General features: G+C 33.8%; 1 protein-coding gene across 11 annotated transcripts in view; it reads left to right on the forward strand.

The window, feature by feature from the left end:
• Positions 1–1,940: 1,940 nt before the first annotated feature.
• LOC105225047 (transcriptional activator protein Pur-beta) overlaps positions 1,941–19,315 on the forward strand; it is a 72,525-nt gene continuing 55,150 nt past the window's right edge. For 5 of the 11 annotated variants that reach the window (XR_007423276.1, XM_049460779.1, XM_049460775.1 and 2 more), the window contains exon 1: positions 2,907–3,064. Coding sequence is in view for 2 of the 11 variants with exons in the window: in XM_049460781.1 (XP_049316738.1) it covers positions 3,034–3,064 (31 nt within the window). In the remaining 9 variants the exon portion in view is untranslated. Of the gene's footprint in view, positions 2,147–2,906; positions 3,085–3,150; positions 3,569–19,315 lie in introns of those variants that run through there. The other 6 variants (XM_049460782.1, XM_049460776.1, XM_049460780.1 and 3 more) reach the window with 6 other exon arrangements.

The raw sequence follows: 19,315 nt of genomic DNA on the forward strand, positions 1-19,315 counted from the left end.
CTAACATACAAACTAAGTTTTTACATACTAACCACTGTTTCTTATCCTAATTATAATAATAATCTTAACTAACAATTTATTCCATTTATTTATACGCATGTATGTATATTAATTATATTTTTGGAGGTAATATTTTTCAACGTGTGTCAGTTGATCTAAATTCCACTGACCCAACTAAAAAAATTAAGACTTGGAGATACTTAACAATGAAGTAAATTAACTGTTTTTCAGAGCTAGAATGTATTTTAGGATTCGTTCCTTAAATAATAATTTAATTGAAAATATGTACAGCAAAAAAATAAAATTAAATAAGACAATAAATTGATACATGGTTACAAAATATTCAATCTCTTTTTTTACAGAAATGTATATGGTTAAAACAAACACAGCAAAAAGACAAAGTTAATAATACAATGAAAATACAATTAAATGAATATGTAGGTTAATGTTCACAATAAAATATTCACTTATATTGATGTTAACTTTTGATGATATTCATGTTTTTGTATGCCTGCAATACAAGATTGCTTCTTATTGCAAAGAATAACAAACAACTGAAAATCAGCTGATTGTAGGTTGGTCAACCATGACGTAGATGCGCAGAAAGAACAAAATTTGAACTCGTCATTGCGCAATCTTTGTTTCTATCATTCTTGTATTGAACTAGAGGCATTGCCAGTTCATCGCTTTTTTTCATTCACAATAGTAAGTTTTTCCCAAAAAAAAAGTAGTTGGCAAAGCAAGAAGCATCATTTTGACAGATGAAAATGTAAACAAATCAAAATGACAGATTTTTTGGATGAGTATTAAGTTAAAATTAAGACAAATATGAACACTTGTTTCCAGTGTTTTGTATTCTAGACCTCAAATAACTAAAATAAATATATTTGTATAGCATATTAATATTCCGTTTACGAATTTGAAATTTCAAACTGAATTGTATATTGTTATATTAATTTTTTTAATATTTATTGAAAATAAAGCTTTATTTTAATTATTTTGCTTTAAGTAAATTCACCACATTTGCACAATAAGAATAGGGTTGCATACTAGCAAATAAATGGTATTGCCATATCTGCCTAGTTGTCAAGAAAAGAAAATAAGCAAAAACTTTATACCCCAAATACATAAATGGAAAACGCGAAAATCTTTAGCAATTTTTTATAAAAGAAAAAAAAGTTGCAGAAAGGAGTTCTACATGAAAGAACTCTGAACACCCCGGTGTTGGATCGAACAGGGTTATTTTTGTTTTAAGCGCGGCCGAAGGCCGCCAGTACAGAAAGGAGTTCTACGCGAAAGAACTCTGAAGACCACGGTGTTCAAAAAAAATATATAAATGGAAAACGCAAAAATCTTTAGCAATTTTTTATAAAAGGAAAAAAGTTGCAAAAAGGAGTTCTACGTGAAAGAACTCTGAACACCCCGGTGTTGGATCGAACAGGGTTATTTTTGTTTTAAGCGCGGCCGAAGGCCGCCAGTACCGAAAGGAGTTCTACGCGAAAGAACTCTGAACACCTCGGTGTTAAAAAAAAATAATCCTGGTGGATCCAACACCGGGGTGTTCGGAGTTCTTTCGCGTAGAACTCCTTTCTGCAACTTTTGAACTTTTTAATTTTTAAAATAAAGATTTCTTAGGTAAAAAACCTTCAAAACGTGAAAAATGTGGATGTATTTAAATGTTTATAGTTTAATTTAATTAATTTGAAGTAAAAAATGTCCGAAAAGTGTGTTTAATGTGGGGAAACAGCTTGTTGAAATGTTCGAATTTTGGCAGTCGAATATCTCGTAAACTAAGCGTTTGCGGACCCTATAACCCTATATATTTTTTAATCAGGACGACTTCCTCTTTCCAACGGTACCTTCAGATCGCGGCGCCAAAGAATTCGGAATTGTGCCGTCAAATAAAACACGCCTAATGATTTACTGTTACTTTTTGGTTTGGGCTGTGACAATCGTTACAAAAACAAATTACACTATTACGACATGTGAAGTAATTATTCACAGTTGGAAAGAAGAAGCATACAAAAGTATGTAATTTGTTAACGAAAGGAATTCGTGAAAATGTGAAATATGTTTTTAAAATAATTGCATATATCTTTAGACAACAAAATTAAGTGAATGGTTGAAACGGATTGTGCTTGCGAAGGTTGTATTTAGTATAAAATAGCAACTAAAATATATATTTATAAACGAGTTGTTTCTTTCTTTCGTATATGAATGTTCCCAAAAAAGGCTGATTTCTTGTAGGCGAAATTAATTTAATAATAGTAATTATAATTTCAGAATATTTTCATTATCATTTCACTTAAATACATCAAAACTATTCTTAATGTGTATATGTATATACATATTTGTGTATAAAAAAATAAACTTGCTGGATGCATCGTAATTACAGTGATTAATTTAATTGGCAATTATATTGTAAATATATACAATTATTTATTATAATACAACTAAAATGTTTTTTTGGCAATATTATTTCATCAATTTCTTTAACTCTTTCACTATAAGCTTATAAAATTGAGTCAATTTTACGAACTAACAAAAGGGTTTGTGTTTTTGTTTACAATTTCCATGCTATTCTAGGCTGCTTCTTCTAAACTTATAAGAATTACGTCACAACATGGCACTTGTAATCTTGTATTCTATAATTCTTCCGCCCAGGTTAAATATGAATGTTTCACTTGTGGGTATGCAAACAGATTGAGTTTATGTGCTATTAATTCTGGATATGCGCTAAATGAGAAATTATTGATATTTTATGTATTAAAACATTGGACGAAATGTCGGAACTTTAATATCCGATTTATTGAATCACTTGTTGAAGTTTCAAAATCAGAATGCACAATCAAACATTAATAAGTTTTTTCTCACGCCAGTGTCTGCCGCTCTCACTTAGTAAAATACATATGTATCTCTTTGAAAAAACTTTGCTCACTGCTTCTTCGCCGTGTCTTGTCATTCGGTTATTTGGTTCAACCCTCAGTCATTAAAACAGTCAGCAGAGATAAATATCCCTGGCAGTTCGTTTGAATGCTAGCTGTTCTGCAAAGTTCGTCGCACGGTTGGTTTACTTTAGTTTAAGTATGAACATATTTATTAAAAAGGAAATAAAGTTTCTTTAAACGTAATCATGTCAGAAGTTGCTAAAGGAATTCTTATACGATGATTAAATTGTGAACAAATGGCAAACTATTCATGAGAAATATTGCATGAATAACTTCAATATGTTTGAAAGAAATAATAACATAATATAACACTTAAAATATGAACGCATTGTATACGCAATATAAGGAAAGCAGTTAATGGAATCATAAGCATAGTGTTTATGGAGGCAAAAGATAACCTGTATTACTGATTAATGGAAGTTTTATTGGCACTTTTTATAATATATCGTGTGGCGTATAACCTTCAAGGTTTTTCTTTATATCGTTATGTGTGCAGTTTATCTACCTTTTGTATCTTACTAATTTGCGTTGCCCAGCGTTACTCTACAATAGTTATTCATTCGTTTTATATTTCTGAGCTGTTCAAATCTGAATCTGCCTGTATTTGTCGTATATAAGACGTAAGTGTGTTTGCTACTTATGTTCGGCCCAACTGAACTTGAAACAAAATGTATGTGGCTATGGAAACATGTGTACAAATACAAATTAATTTGTGGAGCGATTATTAAAATATAACAGCGAAAAGAAATTGTTTCAATAAAATAACCAATAAATGAATGCCAAGTGATATATATATGTATATAATACATACATATGTAGATGTATATCCTACTATACTATGTACTAGCAAATATGTACCATGTTTGTAGATATTCATACTAACTGATGTGTTTCATATTTGCGTCCCTAAAATTACTCTTAATATCTTTATTTTTTTAATATGTTTTGGTTAAAATATGTTCTTTTTTATCTTCATGAAACTAACTACATATGGTCATGTGCACACGTACTAAATAAGTGTAAAATGCATGAATGCAAGGGTATAACTACTTTATGATTTTTTTAACTTAAAATTTATCGAAAAAGTACAAAAATTAACTGAAAATCATTTTGATAAGTTAAAAGCAATAATACAAATCCCCACGATTTCGCAGTTAAATGGGTATGTACGGATAGAGGTCCCCCAGATCAAGAAAATATATATACAGTGGCGGACAAAAGTCTACATACACCCCCTGTTTTCTTTGATGTGAGATTACAAAAACTTTTTAGAAAAATGTGTTGATACAGTTTTATTCTAATCTTCTTTCTAATAACAATAAACTTAAAAAATCCATTAATTTATATAAAACTACAAATTTATGGAATAAAAACTCAAAAATTGCGTTGACAAAAGTCTACATACAGTACAAAAATATCTTAGTTCAGTGCGAAAAACTTTACAAAATGCTAGTTATTAAGACGTTTTAGTATTTAGTTGGGCCCCTATTGGCATCTATAACTGCTTGAAGACCCCGTGGCATTGATTTTGCTAAATTTGTCAACACTGCAGATGGAATGCTGTTCCAAGGTTCCAAAATGCGCTCTTGAGTATAGCAGTGCTAGAAATTTGGTGGTTTTTAATTCTACGCTCCAAAATCTCCCAGACATGTTCAATAATATTCAAATTTGGCTTTGAGGTATTTAATTGGTGTATTTAATTGCCTGGAAGTATAATAAAGCAACCAGTCCTTAACAATTTGCGCCGCATGCAACGGATCGTTATCTTGTTGAAATATCCAACCGGAACCGAGCTCTAAATTATTCACCAAAGGCTTCAAATTACGTTCCAACAGATACTTGTACTTATAACCGTCCATTTTACCTTCAATAAAGTCCAACTTTCAAACTCCAGAGGCCGCAACAGCTCCCCAAACCATTACGCTGCCGCCACCGAGCTTAACAATTGATACACGTTCTTCAGTTCAAGCGTAGCGTTGGTTTTCCTCCAAACTTTAGCCCCTTCATCACTACCAAAAAGGGTGAATTTAGAATCATCTGTAAATAAAACTTTTTTCCAAAAATCCATTTCCTTTTCTTTGTGTTTTTTGACGAACTTTAAACGAAGTTTCCGGTTTTTTTCAAAAATAAAAAGTTTCTTCCATGGTGTTCTACTTTGGAATCCGTTATTGTTTAGAGTTTTTTTTATTGTTCTTGGATGGATACTCTTTTGCGACGTACCTGCTATATGTTCTACTAAATTTGGAGCATTTATTTTTGGATTTTGTCTACTTCTTGAAGAATCAGGCTGACGTCTCTACGAGATAGTTTTTTTGGGCGTCCACTGCGTGGTTTATTTTCGTTGGAACCATTATTTTTAAAGTTTTTTACAATTGTATGAACTGTTGCTCGACTTAATTTTAAAATTTTAGAAATTTCATCATAAGATTTTTTTTCTTTTCTTTGTTTTATCACCAAATTCCTTACATCAATTGATATTTCATTTCGCGGAGCCATTATAGCTATGGAAGTGTTTAAACCACAGCTAAATTCAATAAATATCAAACAATAAACATATTGAAATAAAAGAAAAAGGCTAACGGGATCTTACAGTTAATATACAAATGTACAAAGTATGAGATTCGAACTGTATGTAGACTTTTGTCAAAGCAATTTTTCAGTTTTTCTTCCATAAATTTGTTCTTTTATGTTAAATAATGGATTTTTTGTAGTTAATTGTTGTTATAATAAATATTAGAATAAAACTGCATAAATACATTTTTCGAAAAACTTTTTGTACTCTCATATCAATGAAAATAGGGGGTATATGTAGACTTTTGTCCGCCACTGTATATGTATGTATGTACATACATACATATTTACATGTATAGTTGCCGCTGACTTATGGTTTTTGAGATATTTGCATTTAATTATCAATTATTTAAAGTTCAAAAAGTCAACTACTTAAAATGCGAGTTTCTCCTATTTATATATAATAGGGGTATTCTCTTGCTGGTAAAGGTTCAGGAGAGCGGCTTTTTCGAAAACGATTTTCACGGGGAATGTCTTAAAATTCGTGTTTTTAATTCCAATTTACGAATATACATATATGGCGCGTTATCTATTTTTCTGTTTTTTTTTTTGCAATAAAAACAAAAAATATTGCGGTTTTGCACGATATTTACGCTATAAATGGCATCACTGTTCGAAATTCAATTAAGCACTAGTCATACAAACAGTGACCGGGTTCGAAATATCGATACTCTCGATATTAGAGACTAAACAAGAATTGATAAAAATGAGAGATATATAATAGAAAAATATTATTAATTGGAAAAATAAAAAGAAATTAAAATATCGATTCATCATATCGATTCGAGCGCTCGAAAAATAATATCCCTGTTCGGTCCAAAACCCCGGTGTTCAAAATTCTTCTGTGTCCAAATTCTTCTTCTTTCTGCAATAATAATGAATTATAAATTTTCCTATTATGTATTTCTCATTTTTACCAATTCTCGATCAGTCTCGTATATTGAGAGTATCGATATTTTAATTTCTTTTTATTTTTCCAATTAATAATATTTTTCTATTATGTATTTCTCTTTTTTACCAATTTTATTTCGAACTCGAATATTGAGAATATCGATATTTTAATTTCTTCTTATTTTTCCAATTAATAATACTTTTCTATTATATATCTCTCATTTTTACCAATTCTCGATCAGTCTCGTATATTGAGAGTATCGATAATTCGAAAACGATCATGAATCAATAGTGGCCATTCGAATTTACAACAGCTGTACCATAATTTCGAGCATAACCTTGCCATTTTCGTTGAAGTGAAATGATTGTGAAGTTTTTCATATTTTTATAAAAATAACATAAAAACCAATTTCTCTTTTTGATTAACTAAACAACATCAATAATTACGTGTATATAACTTACAGAAAGTATAATTTTAACATCTAAAGACGTGTAAAGTGCAAAAGTGAATTTTTGATTTCGGGAAATACGGTGTTTTTCTATTAAAACAAAGAAAATATTGTTTTTAAAAGCACGCGCCTAACATATTCATAAAGTAGAACTAAAAACGAGTATTTTAAGACATTTCCCGTGAAAATTGGTGCACGTTTTCGAAAAAGCCGCTCTCCTGAACCTTTACCCTCTTGCTTTTGCAAGATTGCAGATTGCAAAAATACTTTACCGAAATATACAAGGGCACGAGAGCACTCATTGCAGAATCTAGTGATACGCTTATGAACGGCTGATTCAGTCAATTTATTGTGAATGACTATTATGCATGGCTATTGTGAACTGGCGCACCTTCTGCATACACTTTTAACAAAAAAAACTGTAACAAATCTTCATAATTAAAATAAAAATTATAAAATCTTTTTAAAACTTACCTTCCTCAACAATTTAACGACGTAATATGTCTTTATGTAAAATTATACCTAAAACAGGGTTGCAATTATATTTTTGCGTGATATTGCACGCAAATACACATGGGTTTCGGTTTGACATATTTTACAGCCATTGCAAATAATTTTCTGCGTGTGTTTGTTGTTGTGCCGTTGTATTAGGAAGGAGAGGAAATATATGCAATTCTTGCACCGTGCAAGGGTTTTGCAAGAGCAAGAGAATACCCCTAATATAATACTCATAAAGTTTCCACATCTGCCTACTAGAACGATTCCGATTACTTTTGCGGAGGGGTAAAAATACCGAATTTCCAGATTAATTAGGATAGGGGAGCTTCTCTAGAGAAGGAATATTAATCCAGATTAATTAGGATAGGGGAGCTTCTCTAGAGAAGGAATATTCAAAAATATTATAAAAATAACTTTTATTTTTAAAATGTTCACGATTAAAAGTTCAAAAATTTGCACTAATAACAAATGAAGGGCGCACTTTCTACGTACATACATATATAACAAAAAAAACTAACAAATCTTTATAATTTTAATAGAAATTATAAAATCTATTTAAAATTTACCTTCCTCAACAATTTAACGTCAAAATATGACTTTATGTAAAATTACAGCTATAACAGGGTTGCAATTATATTTCTGCGTGACATTGCACGCAAATAAACATGGGTTTTAGTCTGACATATTTTACAGCCCTTGCAAATAATTTTCTGCGTATGTTTGTTGTTCTGTCGTTGTATTAGGTGGAAAAATCTGCAATTCTTGCACCGTGCAAGGGTTTTGCAAGAGCAAGAGAATACCCCTATGGTATTTCTCTATTTTTCACTAAATTCTAAACGCTCTAAACATTGAAATAAGTACACATTTCACTTTTACTTTGCTATATTTTACCTAAATTTATTAATTTAAAAATCACTTAGAACAGTCAGATTAGATTAGATTGTTTACAATTATGGGGAAAACGAGCGTTGCCACATCTTAAACTGCAAATATGTAGGAATTTTTTCTTTGTTTTTTCGCGTGACTCTTTTTTCTATATTAACTATAATAAAAAATACTTTTTACATATTTATATGTGTAATATGTGATTTATGTGACTGAAGTACTTTCGCGTAGTACTCCTTTCTGCGTTAAAAATAAAAAAATATATATATTGAGTTTTCGTTATAAAATGGTTAAATTTTGATTATATCTGTCAGCGATTTCCATTTATTTTTGATAATACCTTGTTTTGTATATTAGGTGACAATATATATGTTATTATATAATCTTGTATATAAAAATGAATCGCAAAATGTGTTGCTAAGCGCATAACTCAAGAACGCCTGGACCTAATTGGCCAATTCTTTTTTTTTTTAATGTTCGTTGAAATTCAAAGATGGTTTTTACGGCGAGAAAAAATCGAATATTTGCCGGAAAACCTCTAAAAACAGCCTTTTCTTTTTCCCTTACAAACGTTACATAAAAATAAAATGTTTGTTTGTTCCATACACATCTTTTTCAATTTTTGTTTGTTTTGTTCTCAATATTTTGATTTGTAAATTATTTGAATCGTTCAATTTCGGTCGCTTGCTTTTTTATTCCGGCTATTCAAAGGAAATTTTATTGAAAATTATTCAGCGAAAACTTTATGTGTGTTTCACACAATGTGATCAAATACAAATTGAAATTTGTTACGAAGCCACGAAGAGGTCGCACTAATATCGGGTGGCGTTCATTTTGCCATCAACCTATGGCAGCCCAAGGCAAGGAGTACTCCCAAAATGCGATGACATACGTGTGGTATTATAGATCGCGGTCAATCAGCAAGCGATCGTAACGATGTTACAGCATGACTTTTGAAACAGCAGCTGCGATGTTTGATGGGCTTTATCTTGAAGCAACGTATGGTATATACGTATGGTGCTGTTAGATGCTGGATGTATTCTGTTGTTTTTAGCTGCCAAAAATACCGATGTCAATGACTTAAACTGGAAGATTCAAAGTCAAATTCCGAGAGGTTTGCGCTCATACAAATCGATCTATCGTCTTGACAAGGAATACGAAGCCGTAAATTATCCAGTGGAGTTTCCAAATTCTTTGGAGAGGCTTGATATGCCACAGCATCATTTGCGTCTCAAAGTTGGTTTTGTCATTATTATGATTCATATTTATCTTCATGCATCGAAACTGTGTAGTGGAATCCGACTGATTATGACGCAGTTATCGAATGCAAGAAACAACCATTTCGGTTCAAACGGTTTCCGGGGAAAATTGCATTTGCTATGACAATTAACAGCGCACAAGGATAGACGCTAGAAGAGTGTGGCATAAATCTGGAAATGCTATGTTTTTCACACGACCAGATATACTTGGCGTATTCACGAGTTGGAAACCTATCTTCTCTGTACATTTACGCACCAAAACAGAAACCAAAAAATTTTGTTTTTCAAGCTACGCTACATTAAAAAAATGTAGAAAAATCATAAATAAATGATTTCAGCGAAATTCCTTATTATCACATGACAGCGCTTTATTTCGTCGTAATTTTTAGCACACACATGATGTTCACTACGAGTGTAAAATGTAATGTAAAAAAAAACTGCTAAAAGTATAAAATGTGTATATATTTAAAAGTTTATAGTTTAATTTAATTAATTTGAAGTGAAAAATGTGAGTAAAGTGTGTTTAATGTGGTAAAATAGCTTGTTGAAATGTTCGAATTTTGGGAATTTTTGAACTTAACAGTCGAATATCTTGTAAACTTGCGGTACCTATAACCCTAAATATTTTTTTTTTTAATCAGGAGGACGTCCTCTTTTCAACGGTACCTTCAAATAGCGGTGCCAAAGAAATTGGAATTGTGCCTGCCTATTTATAATGCATTTTACACTAATATTTTTAACTTTTATATCCACTAAAACTTAACTAATCGGTTCTACACATTAAATAGTGCAAAAATAACTTTAATTTCATATTTAACTTTCGTTGAAATACATTTATGCATAGAATAAGAAAATTGTTGTAAGCAGCAAAAAATTAGTTATTATGTTTTGTAATCGATTAAAAATAAGTAAGAAAGAAAGATTATACCCTAAATACAAAATTCATTATCGTATAACGAATAATGTAGAAACCTTGCAGAATTTTCATTATCTTGATAAATCCCGATGGTGGATCGGCCAGTGTTATTTTTGAAACGCGGCTAAAGGTCGCCAACGCAGTAAAGATTTCTATGCGAAAAACTTATTTATTATAACTCGGAGAAAGACGAGTTTTAAATAGTTGATTTTTTTGTGAATTTTAAATGCAAATATCTCAAAACCCATAAGTCAGCGGCAGACACGTAAGAATATAAGTGCAACCCTGTTTTAGCTGTCATTTTACATAAAGACATATTACGCCGTTGAATTGTTGAAGAAGGTAAATTTTAAATAGATTTTATAATTTCTACTTCAATTATAAGGATTTGTTACAGTTTTTTGTTAAAGGGTCGTTTCCAGCTCTCAAGAAATGTAAAAACTTCATATAAAAAAGCGCTTAAGAAATGATCAAGAAAATTTACCGCAGGAAAATGCTAGTATGCAGCTCTAAAGAAATGTAGTACTAAATTATTATACATTTTTTCAATAACATGCGAATATGGCAACGCTGGTTTTGTGAAGAAACATGAAATCAACAATTGTTTCTTGAAGGAAATTCAAAGTAATCGTTAAATTCATCCTAAATCAGGTAAAATCATTATTATGAAATATAGTTCATTTTGAAATGTTGTATAAAACTTACCAATCATCAACCACATTTCTTAAATCGTAAGGAAAATATTTATATACTTACACACATAAGTATACTTTCTTTGTTTATTTTCTCTTGCTCTTCAATGTGCATCAATCACACTGAACCTGCTGTCAAATTTACTTGACTACAGCTCAAGAAATAAGAAATTTTTTTTCTTGAGCATTTACTTGACAGTTGGAATCTAACCTTAAGAATCAGTACAGAATGTGCGCCAATTCACAATAGTCATTCTTAACAAATTGACCGAATCAGCCGTTCATATATCACTAGATTCTGCAATGGGTGCTCTCTTGGCTTTGCATATTTAGGTATAGGATTTTTGCATTTTGTGTCATCCTGCAATTTTGCAAGAGCAAGAGAATCCTCCTATTGTACTTTCAATTATTAATAGACACGGTTTTATTGGCGTTTGTTAAGTCAGAATCAGAAGGCCGCTAATGCCGAAAGTAGTAGCAGAGGTAAAGAGATGTCCAACTCCTCTCTCACTGGAAGTGAAAGAGCAATTGCTAAACGTCAAAACCTACTGAACTTTGACAGCTAATCGAGTTCAGTTTTGACGTTTAGCAAAGGGGATTAGAATCTTAGCAAAAAAATATATAAACGGAGGGATTTGTTGTCGTCGGTCAAGATCGTTAATAAAATATGTATATAAAAGAATGAAAATCAAAGAAAATGCGAAATTTAAATGTATTTTTGGAAACGTTTGCAAATTTGATGCATGGCATAATTAAGTTTCAATTACAAACGATTAAAAACATTTATTTATTGAGAACTAACAGGCTTAATTCACCTTGTTAAGTATTGAAAGATAAAAAGTCAGTTGTTTTAGTATACCATAAAATCATAAAAAAGAATTGAAGTAGTTTCGCCATGTATTAAGAGTCCAATAATAATTTGCAATCGTAATAAATGTGGGTGTTTTAATTAAAAATGCCTAAAAATTCTTATTTTGTTCGATCTGGCCATAATGGAAAATGTTGTAAAAAACGCTAATTTTGAAGCGCTCTCACACTGGAATAAGTTGGATATCCCTTTATTCCTGGTAGTAGGACACGAAAAATATCCGAACTCCACGGTGTTGCATCGATCAGGGTTATTGTTTTGACGAGTCAGTCCAAAATGGATGTGCAACATAAGTTTTAAAATACACTTTGTTTAGCGCATTATAAATAAGTATTTTGGGTATATTTCAAGCGCAAAATGGCTGGAAATTAGAATAGCATGCCCCGGTTTCGGGTATAAAATGGGATTGTGCCGATGGAGGAGGTTCTTCAAAATAAGAAAATATATACATATTTTGCCGCTGAATTATGGTTTTTGAGACATTTGATTTATAATAAATTTTACACATACTTATATTTTTAACATTTATATCCACAAAAACTTCACTTATTCGGTTCTACACATTGGATTTGTATTATTATTTGTGCAAAACTTACTTTAATTCAAATATAACTTTCGTTGAAATCCATTTATTCATACAATAAGAAAATGATTGCAGGCAAAAAAAAAATGTGAATATATTTTGTAAACGAATAAAAAAGCATAGAAAAGAAGGTTTATACCGTCAATACGAAATTCATTATCGGTGATGAGTAACGCAAAATCCTTCAGGAGTTTCTTTCTCTTGATACATCCCGGTGTTGGATCGGCCAGGGTTACTTTTTTTTCAAGTACGTCTTACGGCCTGTCATTGGGATTTTAATTGCTCTCTTTATTTTCCTTGGTTCCTTTGTAAGATATATAGACAGGGTAAAGATTCTTATCCAGCTCTTAAGTAATTGCTCAAGAAAACAATACATTATTTCTTCAAGTAAATTTGACAGCTGGTTACGCATTGTAAATGTTGTACATTAGAAGAGTAGGAGAGAATAAACAAATAAATTAAACTTTGTGTAATATGTATTTATGTATGTGTGTAGTACGAGTAACATAAATATTTTCATTGCGATTTAAGGAATGTTGATGATTGGTACGTTTTATACAACATTTCAAAATGAACTATACTTCATAATAATGATTTTAACTAAATTAGGATGAATTTAACGTTTACTTCGGATTTTCTTCAAGAAACAATTGTTGATTAATTGTTTCTTCGCAAAACAAGGATTGCCAAATACGCATTGTATTAAAAATTAGTACTAGATTTCTTTACAGCTGCATACTAGCACAAGAAAATTTACCACAGGAAATCCTCAATCAAGCCGATCAAGGTTATGTTTTTTAAGCTGTTCTAAACTTTTACCGAATCTTTAATTAAACGTTAACTATAAGTTTCCGGCGGCTATAATTATTTATTCATTTAAATAGATAGACTCCAATTGGCATTATGTAACTAAAATAAGATGTTACAAAGCATGTTTATAAAGATTTGGATCAACAATTAAATGCATCTTTAATTTAAAAATATCATTATATCATTTGTATTTATCGATATGTTTTATTGCGGTGTCTGTAAAAGCAGATTAAATTACGTATTCCAAAATTGAAAGAATCAGAAATGTAAAAAGGCGTAGTAATGAATTGGGATTTTTGAAATCCTTCCTGGTTTGCATAAAATAGATGTTCAGTTTGAAAGTCACATCTTTCTTGGCCAATCAACTTTTACTAGAAATTTCCTTCCAATAAGAAATGAGTGGATCCATCTCATTGCGTTACCTCGAATGCCGTATCTGCTTAGTTTATTTAGAAGACTACTATGGGTCTACCTTATCGAATGTTTTGCTGAAGTCCGTGCAGACTATGTGAACAGCCTCATCGTTATTTAGAGCTTCGAGTAGATAATTTACATAAATGAATAAATTGGAAGTAGTGCACCTCCCGCCAACGACATGGTTTGCAGGTGATAATATTCTTAAAGAATGCAGTGAGAGCGAATTGTATACAAATTGACCTATAGTTAGAAGCATTAGACCTTGGGCCTTCTGAATAGTACAGACACAGGAAGATTTTCAAGCAGTTGGGAATGTACCATTTCGAAGTGAGAGACTGAATATGTGTACGAGATGTTCACTGAGGCTGGTGGCAAAATTTTTGAGGAAGATATTTGGCAAGCCATCCAAACCAGCGCCCTTCTTCGTATTTAGAGGCAACAGTGTTTTGTAGACGTCGTTAATGCTAACATCAAACTCGTTAAAGGTAGCAATCGGTGCAACCACATTTCTAATCTCAATTCCATAGTCTGCCGTCCGATTTCCTAGGACAGATTTGACGGAATATCACTATTGCATCTTCTTCTTATGTGCTTGACAAATTTCCAAAATACACATGTGTCTTCTGTGACGATCTGTTTTACTTTGCCTATATAATTCTTGTAAAATCGATTATTGAGCTTTTTACATTCTCGCCTAAGTTCGCTTAATTTTAAATAGTAATTCAGCTTGGTATTGTTTTTCTTATAAGTGAAGTGCGCTTCCTTCTTAAGTAATGTTTTAATTCGGTAGTGAATGGGTAAGTAAAGTGACTGGCGTATGAACTGAAGCATAAGTTAAGATACCTTTTTGAATAATGTTATAAAAGACTCTGATTTTGCTGTCAAGAGAAGGTGATGAGTGCAGGTTAGACCAATCGACGTTTAGATAAAAGGCATTTAGGTTGCTACATATATTCAGCATTACTGAAGTCGAAAATGGCAAAGTTACCGGCTTGAGGTTACGCTGGAGCTCAGTAGTGATGTCAAGGGCAGGATGGTTTGAGTCTATTGTGGTAATCGCCTGAGTGTGCTGTATATAAGTGCCCAGGTTACAAAAACAGAGATCAAGGAGAATATTATTGTCGATTTGAACCGTATTAAATTTTCGGCATTCCTTTAAAGAGAATCCTTCATATAGATGGTTCTCACAGTCAATTTGAGTTGAGCTGTTCGGAAGGTTGAAATCACCAATGATAAGGATATTGGTGTCTTTGTATTTTTATACCCTGAACAGGTTATATTAAGTTTGCCACGAAATTTGTAACACCCAGAAGGAAGCGTCGGAGAGCCTGAGACCCTATGAAAAATGTATTTAAATGGTCAGTATGTTGACCTGAGTCGATTTAGCCATGTCCGTCTGTCTGTATATATACGAACTAGTCCCTCAGTTTTTAAGATATCGTTTTGAAATTTTGCAAACGTCATTTGGAACTGCTGATATCGGACCATTATAACATATAGCTGCCATGCAAACTGAACGATCGGAATTAAGTTCTTGTATGGAAAACTTTCACATTTGACAATGTTTCTTCACAAAAGTTGGCACAGATTATTTTCTGAGATAATAATGTAATATACAAAGAAATTCTTCAGATCGGCTTACTATAGCATATAACTGCTATACAAACTGAACGATCTGAATCGAATGCTGGTATGGAAACCTTTTGCATTTGCCAAGATATATTCACGAAATTTGGTATAGATTATTTTCTAAAGCAACAAACAAACAATCTCCAAAGAAATTGTTCAGATCAGTTAACTAAAGCATATAGCTGATCATCGGAATCAAATGCTTGCAAGGGAAGCTTCCTCATTTGACGTGGTATCTTCACGAAATTTGGTATGAGTTATTGTTCATAGAAATAGTATGTAATATCGGAAGAAATTGATCTCACTATAGCATATAGCTGCCATACAAACCGAACGAACGGAATCAAGGGTTTGTATGGAAAATTTTCGCATTTGACGTGGTATCTTTACGCAATTTGACATGGACTACTGCTTAAGGTAATAATATAATCTTTGAAAATTTTCCATTAAGCTTATGTTAATAATAAATCTTCTTTAAATAACTATAAACGTCTAAAAGATACATTTTTTTATTAAATAACCTTAATATTCCAGCAAACAAGCTGACTAAAAAGAACTAGTAAAATGTATTCCTTTGGATGAAAACCACTCACCGGCTACGTCTTTAGATTTACTTAAACACATAGTTACTAAAAGAAATGCAACTGTGAAGGGTATATTAGCTTCGGTGCAGCCGAAGTTAACGTTTTTTCTCGTTCTTTTAAATATTGGAGCATAGCTCTGAGTGTCTGGTAGGCGTCATATGATGATCTAGGTAAAAAGTAGATGCATCGTACGATAATATCGGAGTTTGATTTTAATATAGGTTTGTCCGATATTATCATCGAGAGGGGGGATTCCCTCTTCGCGGATGTATTTTTTAATTGTCATCTATTACTACCGCATCATAGATCTCTGGGTGAAGCCATGATTCTGTGTTGCATAAAGGTTGGTATCCAGCTCTCAAGTAATTGCTCAAGAAAAAAAATACATTATATCTTCAAGTAGTTTTGATAGCTGGTTACGCATTGATCCATGATCCACATTAGAAGAGCAAGAGAGAATAAAGAAAGAAAATAAACTCTGTGCGTAATATGTATGTATGTATGTGTGTAGTAACATAATTATTTTCCTTCCAATTATCAATTGTTGATCTGATGTTTCTTCGCAAAACCAGGATTGCCATATTCGCATTTTATTGAAAAAAAGTATTAAAAATTAGTACTAGATTTCTTGAGAGCTAAAATATATATATTTTTTTTAAACCTCACCATTCTTTACCAATTTGTCTAGCTGAGCCTAAAGGTTTTTGATGTGTGTCGACTGAGCTTGATTTTATTATCAATTTCGGAGATCCATCGACAGGTTTAGTTTTTCGCGTAGAATTCCTTTCTGCATTGGCGGCCTTTGGCCGCGCTGTATAAAAATGCAGTGGTCGGTTCAACTTAGGGGTGTCTTCGATTCTTTCGCATAGTATTCCCGTTTGCGTTGATGGCCTTTAGACGCGCTTCAAAAAAAAATAATATCCTGGTCGGACCAACACCGAAGCGTCTTCAGTTCTTTCGCTTGGAAATCCTTTTTATGTTGACCGCTTTTGGTCACGCTTCAAAAAAAAAAAAAAATAAATATAGCCCTGGTCGATCCAACACTAGGATTTATCAAGAGAAAGGAAATTGTAAAAGATTTTGCGTTACTAACATTATTTTTTATTACATTTTTACATTTTTTTCCACGAGCACTTTAATAATTCGTTTCAGACTCCAAGTCGCAGAAACGGCAATTTGCACAAAAAGCTAGGCCCATGTTAAATAAGTGCTTCTTGAGCTTGCAATAACCAGTGTAGAAGTCGACCAGTAGTTTGAGTTTTTCCCTTGGGAGATTGATTACATATTTGCTCCTTTTGAGGTTGTAGCAATTCATTAGCAACTTTGCATGGCGCATGCCTGGGAGTTGTTGTCAATGCCTCTACCTTCCTACTGCTTCATCATTACGGAGAAGCTCCTTTATGGTGTGGGCACCAATCGCTATGAAATGTTCCGGTCCTACCATGTTGGTGGATGCTGTAGAGAGGGAAAACTCATCAGCCAGTACATTCCCGGCTATACCTTTTTGACCTGGCACCTAAATGAGTCGTTCTATACACTCCTGCACCAATTGTGATGTTATCTCGTATGGTCTTGCAACCCCTGCGCTAATTACCTCCGACGTTTTCGAGCCGTCGGTGTACCACCTGATAGTACTGTCCCTAAGCAGTAGCTCGAGAGCGGAGTCACTCCATTCGGCGTTACTGCTGAGGTTAATCTTAAACTTCCTGGTGAAGTTTATTTTTTTGGAAGGCTCTCCCTAGGGGGAAGAGCCAGTGGTATGACGCCACTTAGCTGTTCCATACGTTGGGAAGAGATAACCTTACCTTTGCCAGACCCCTCTGCTGTCATTTGGAGCAGAGGGTGTTTGGCGACTTGACCAATTACTAGGTGTAGCGGGTGAATTCCACCAAGACTCCAAGCGCCGCCGTGGACATGTGTTCATAGCTCCCAACATGCAGACGCAGGCAAGTCTTTACAGCTTCGATAGTTGAAGTCCTACCGATGTCTGTGAAAAATGCCGTCCACTGCCGGGGACTTGAATTTGGCGAACGAGGTCATAGCCCACCTGACTGAGTCCGCAGTGAACAGTTTTCTTACGACAATCCAATCTAAGCGAGATGGTTTTGCTCTGCGACAGGTCTTCCTCAACTGTCTCCGGGAAATCCCCTCGCAAGGGTGCCGCAGCTCTCTCCTCCGCAATGGTCGTATAAGTACCGTCACATTTTTTAATCGCTAGATCTGTGTTCGTCTTCCCCTAACCAATACGCTTGGCTTTGTTGAAGAGCTTACGTACCTTTGATCTAAGTACCGAGAGTTTTTGTGACCACCAGGGGCAGTTGCGTCCTTTGGTGATCGTCTTTAGGGGTCAGCTGCAATGACAAGCGCTTGTGACGGCCTGATTCAGAGCAGATAGTCTGCTCTCCCGTCCCAACGCCGTTATATCTCTGACTAGCTTCCTCTCCCCTTTAAGATTTAGCTCTAACGTATCCCGATATGTGGCCCAATTTGCGTTTTTGGAAATACGTTGGGGGAGTGACCTTCAACTCTAGCCCGAATCTCAAGATCCTTTGATCTGACAATGAAGGTACTGATGACACCCTCCGCTGTGAGACCACCCCCGACATGAGTTCGTTACTCGGGATGTCCAGCACTTCCCTCCTGTTTCTAGTGACGAATGTAGTTTCGTACCCTACATTCTCAATACTTATATTTTTACTAATAATAAATTCAAGGAGAGACTCGCTTCGTATATTGCAGTCCGTACTACCCCATTCAGTGTGGTGAGAGATCGTATCACACTCCAGCACCAGGGACAGTTTGTTCCTCATGCAGTAATTCACCAGGCCCTGCATAGCATCGGGGGGCTCAGTATGCTTGCCTCTTGGAAAATAGACCGCTGCCAGAACGGAGGCACCTTCGCTGTCTCTGGCCTGCACAGCGACCAGGTCATGTGTTAGGAATTCTGAAATACAAAAGTTATCAATATTCCTCCTAAAAACTAGCTCGGGGTCTCCCACTGGAGATATCCCAGATTACCTTGTTGCAGTCCAAGCTGAGGCCCCTGACATTTCCTCTGTGGACCCATGGTACAGATACTCATCAGGCTCGTCCCTCGCATTACCATTTAGGTCCTGAAGTCCATCTAGGAGCTCTTGCGTAGAGAGTAGCACCCCCTCTTCAACGGTGGGATCCACAGCTAGGACTTCCAAAGTAGCCTTCGCAGTTGCAACCTGCTCCGCCATACTGGTGCTGAGACGAGTGGCGTCCTCGTCTACCTGCATCTTCTCGTCTGTACCGTTCTTTTCGGAAGCCTTTGGCTTGTAGGGTCTCATG

The sequence above is a fragment of the Bactrocera dorsalis genome, chromosome 6 (assembly GCF_023373825.1).
Source record: "Bactrocera dorsalis isolate Fly_Bdor chromosome 6, ASM2337382v1, whole genome shotgun sequence".
Classification (NCBI taxonomy): Eukaryota; Metazoa; Arthropoda; class Insecta; order Diptera; family Tephritidae; genus Bactrocera; species Bactrocera dorsalis.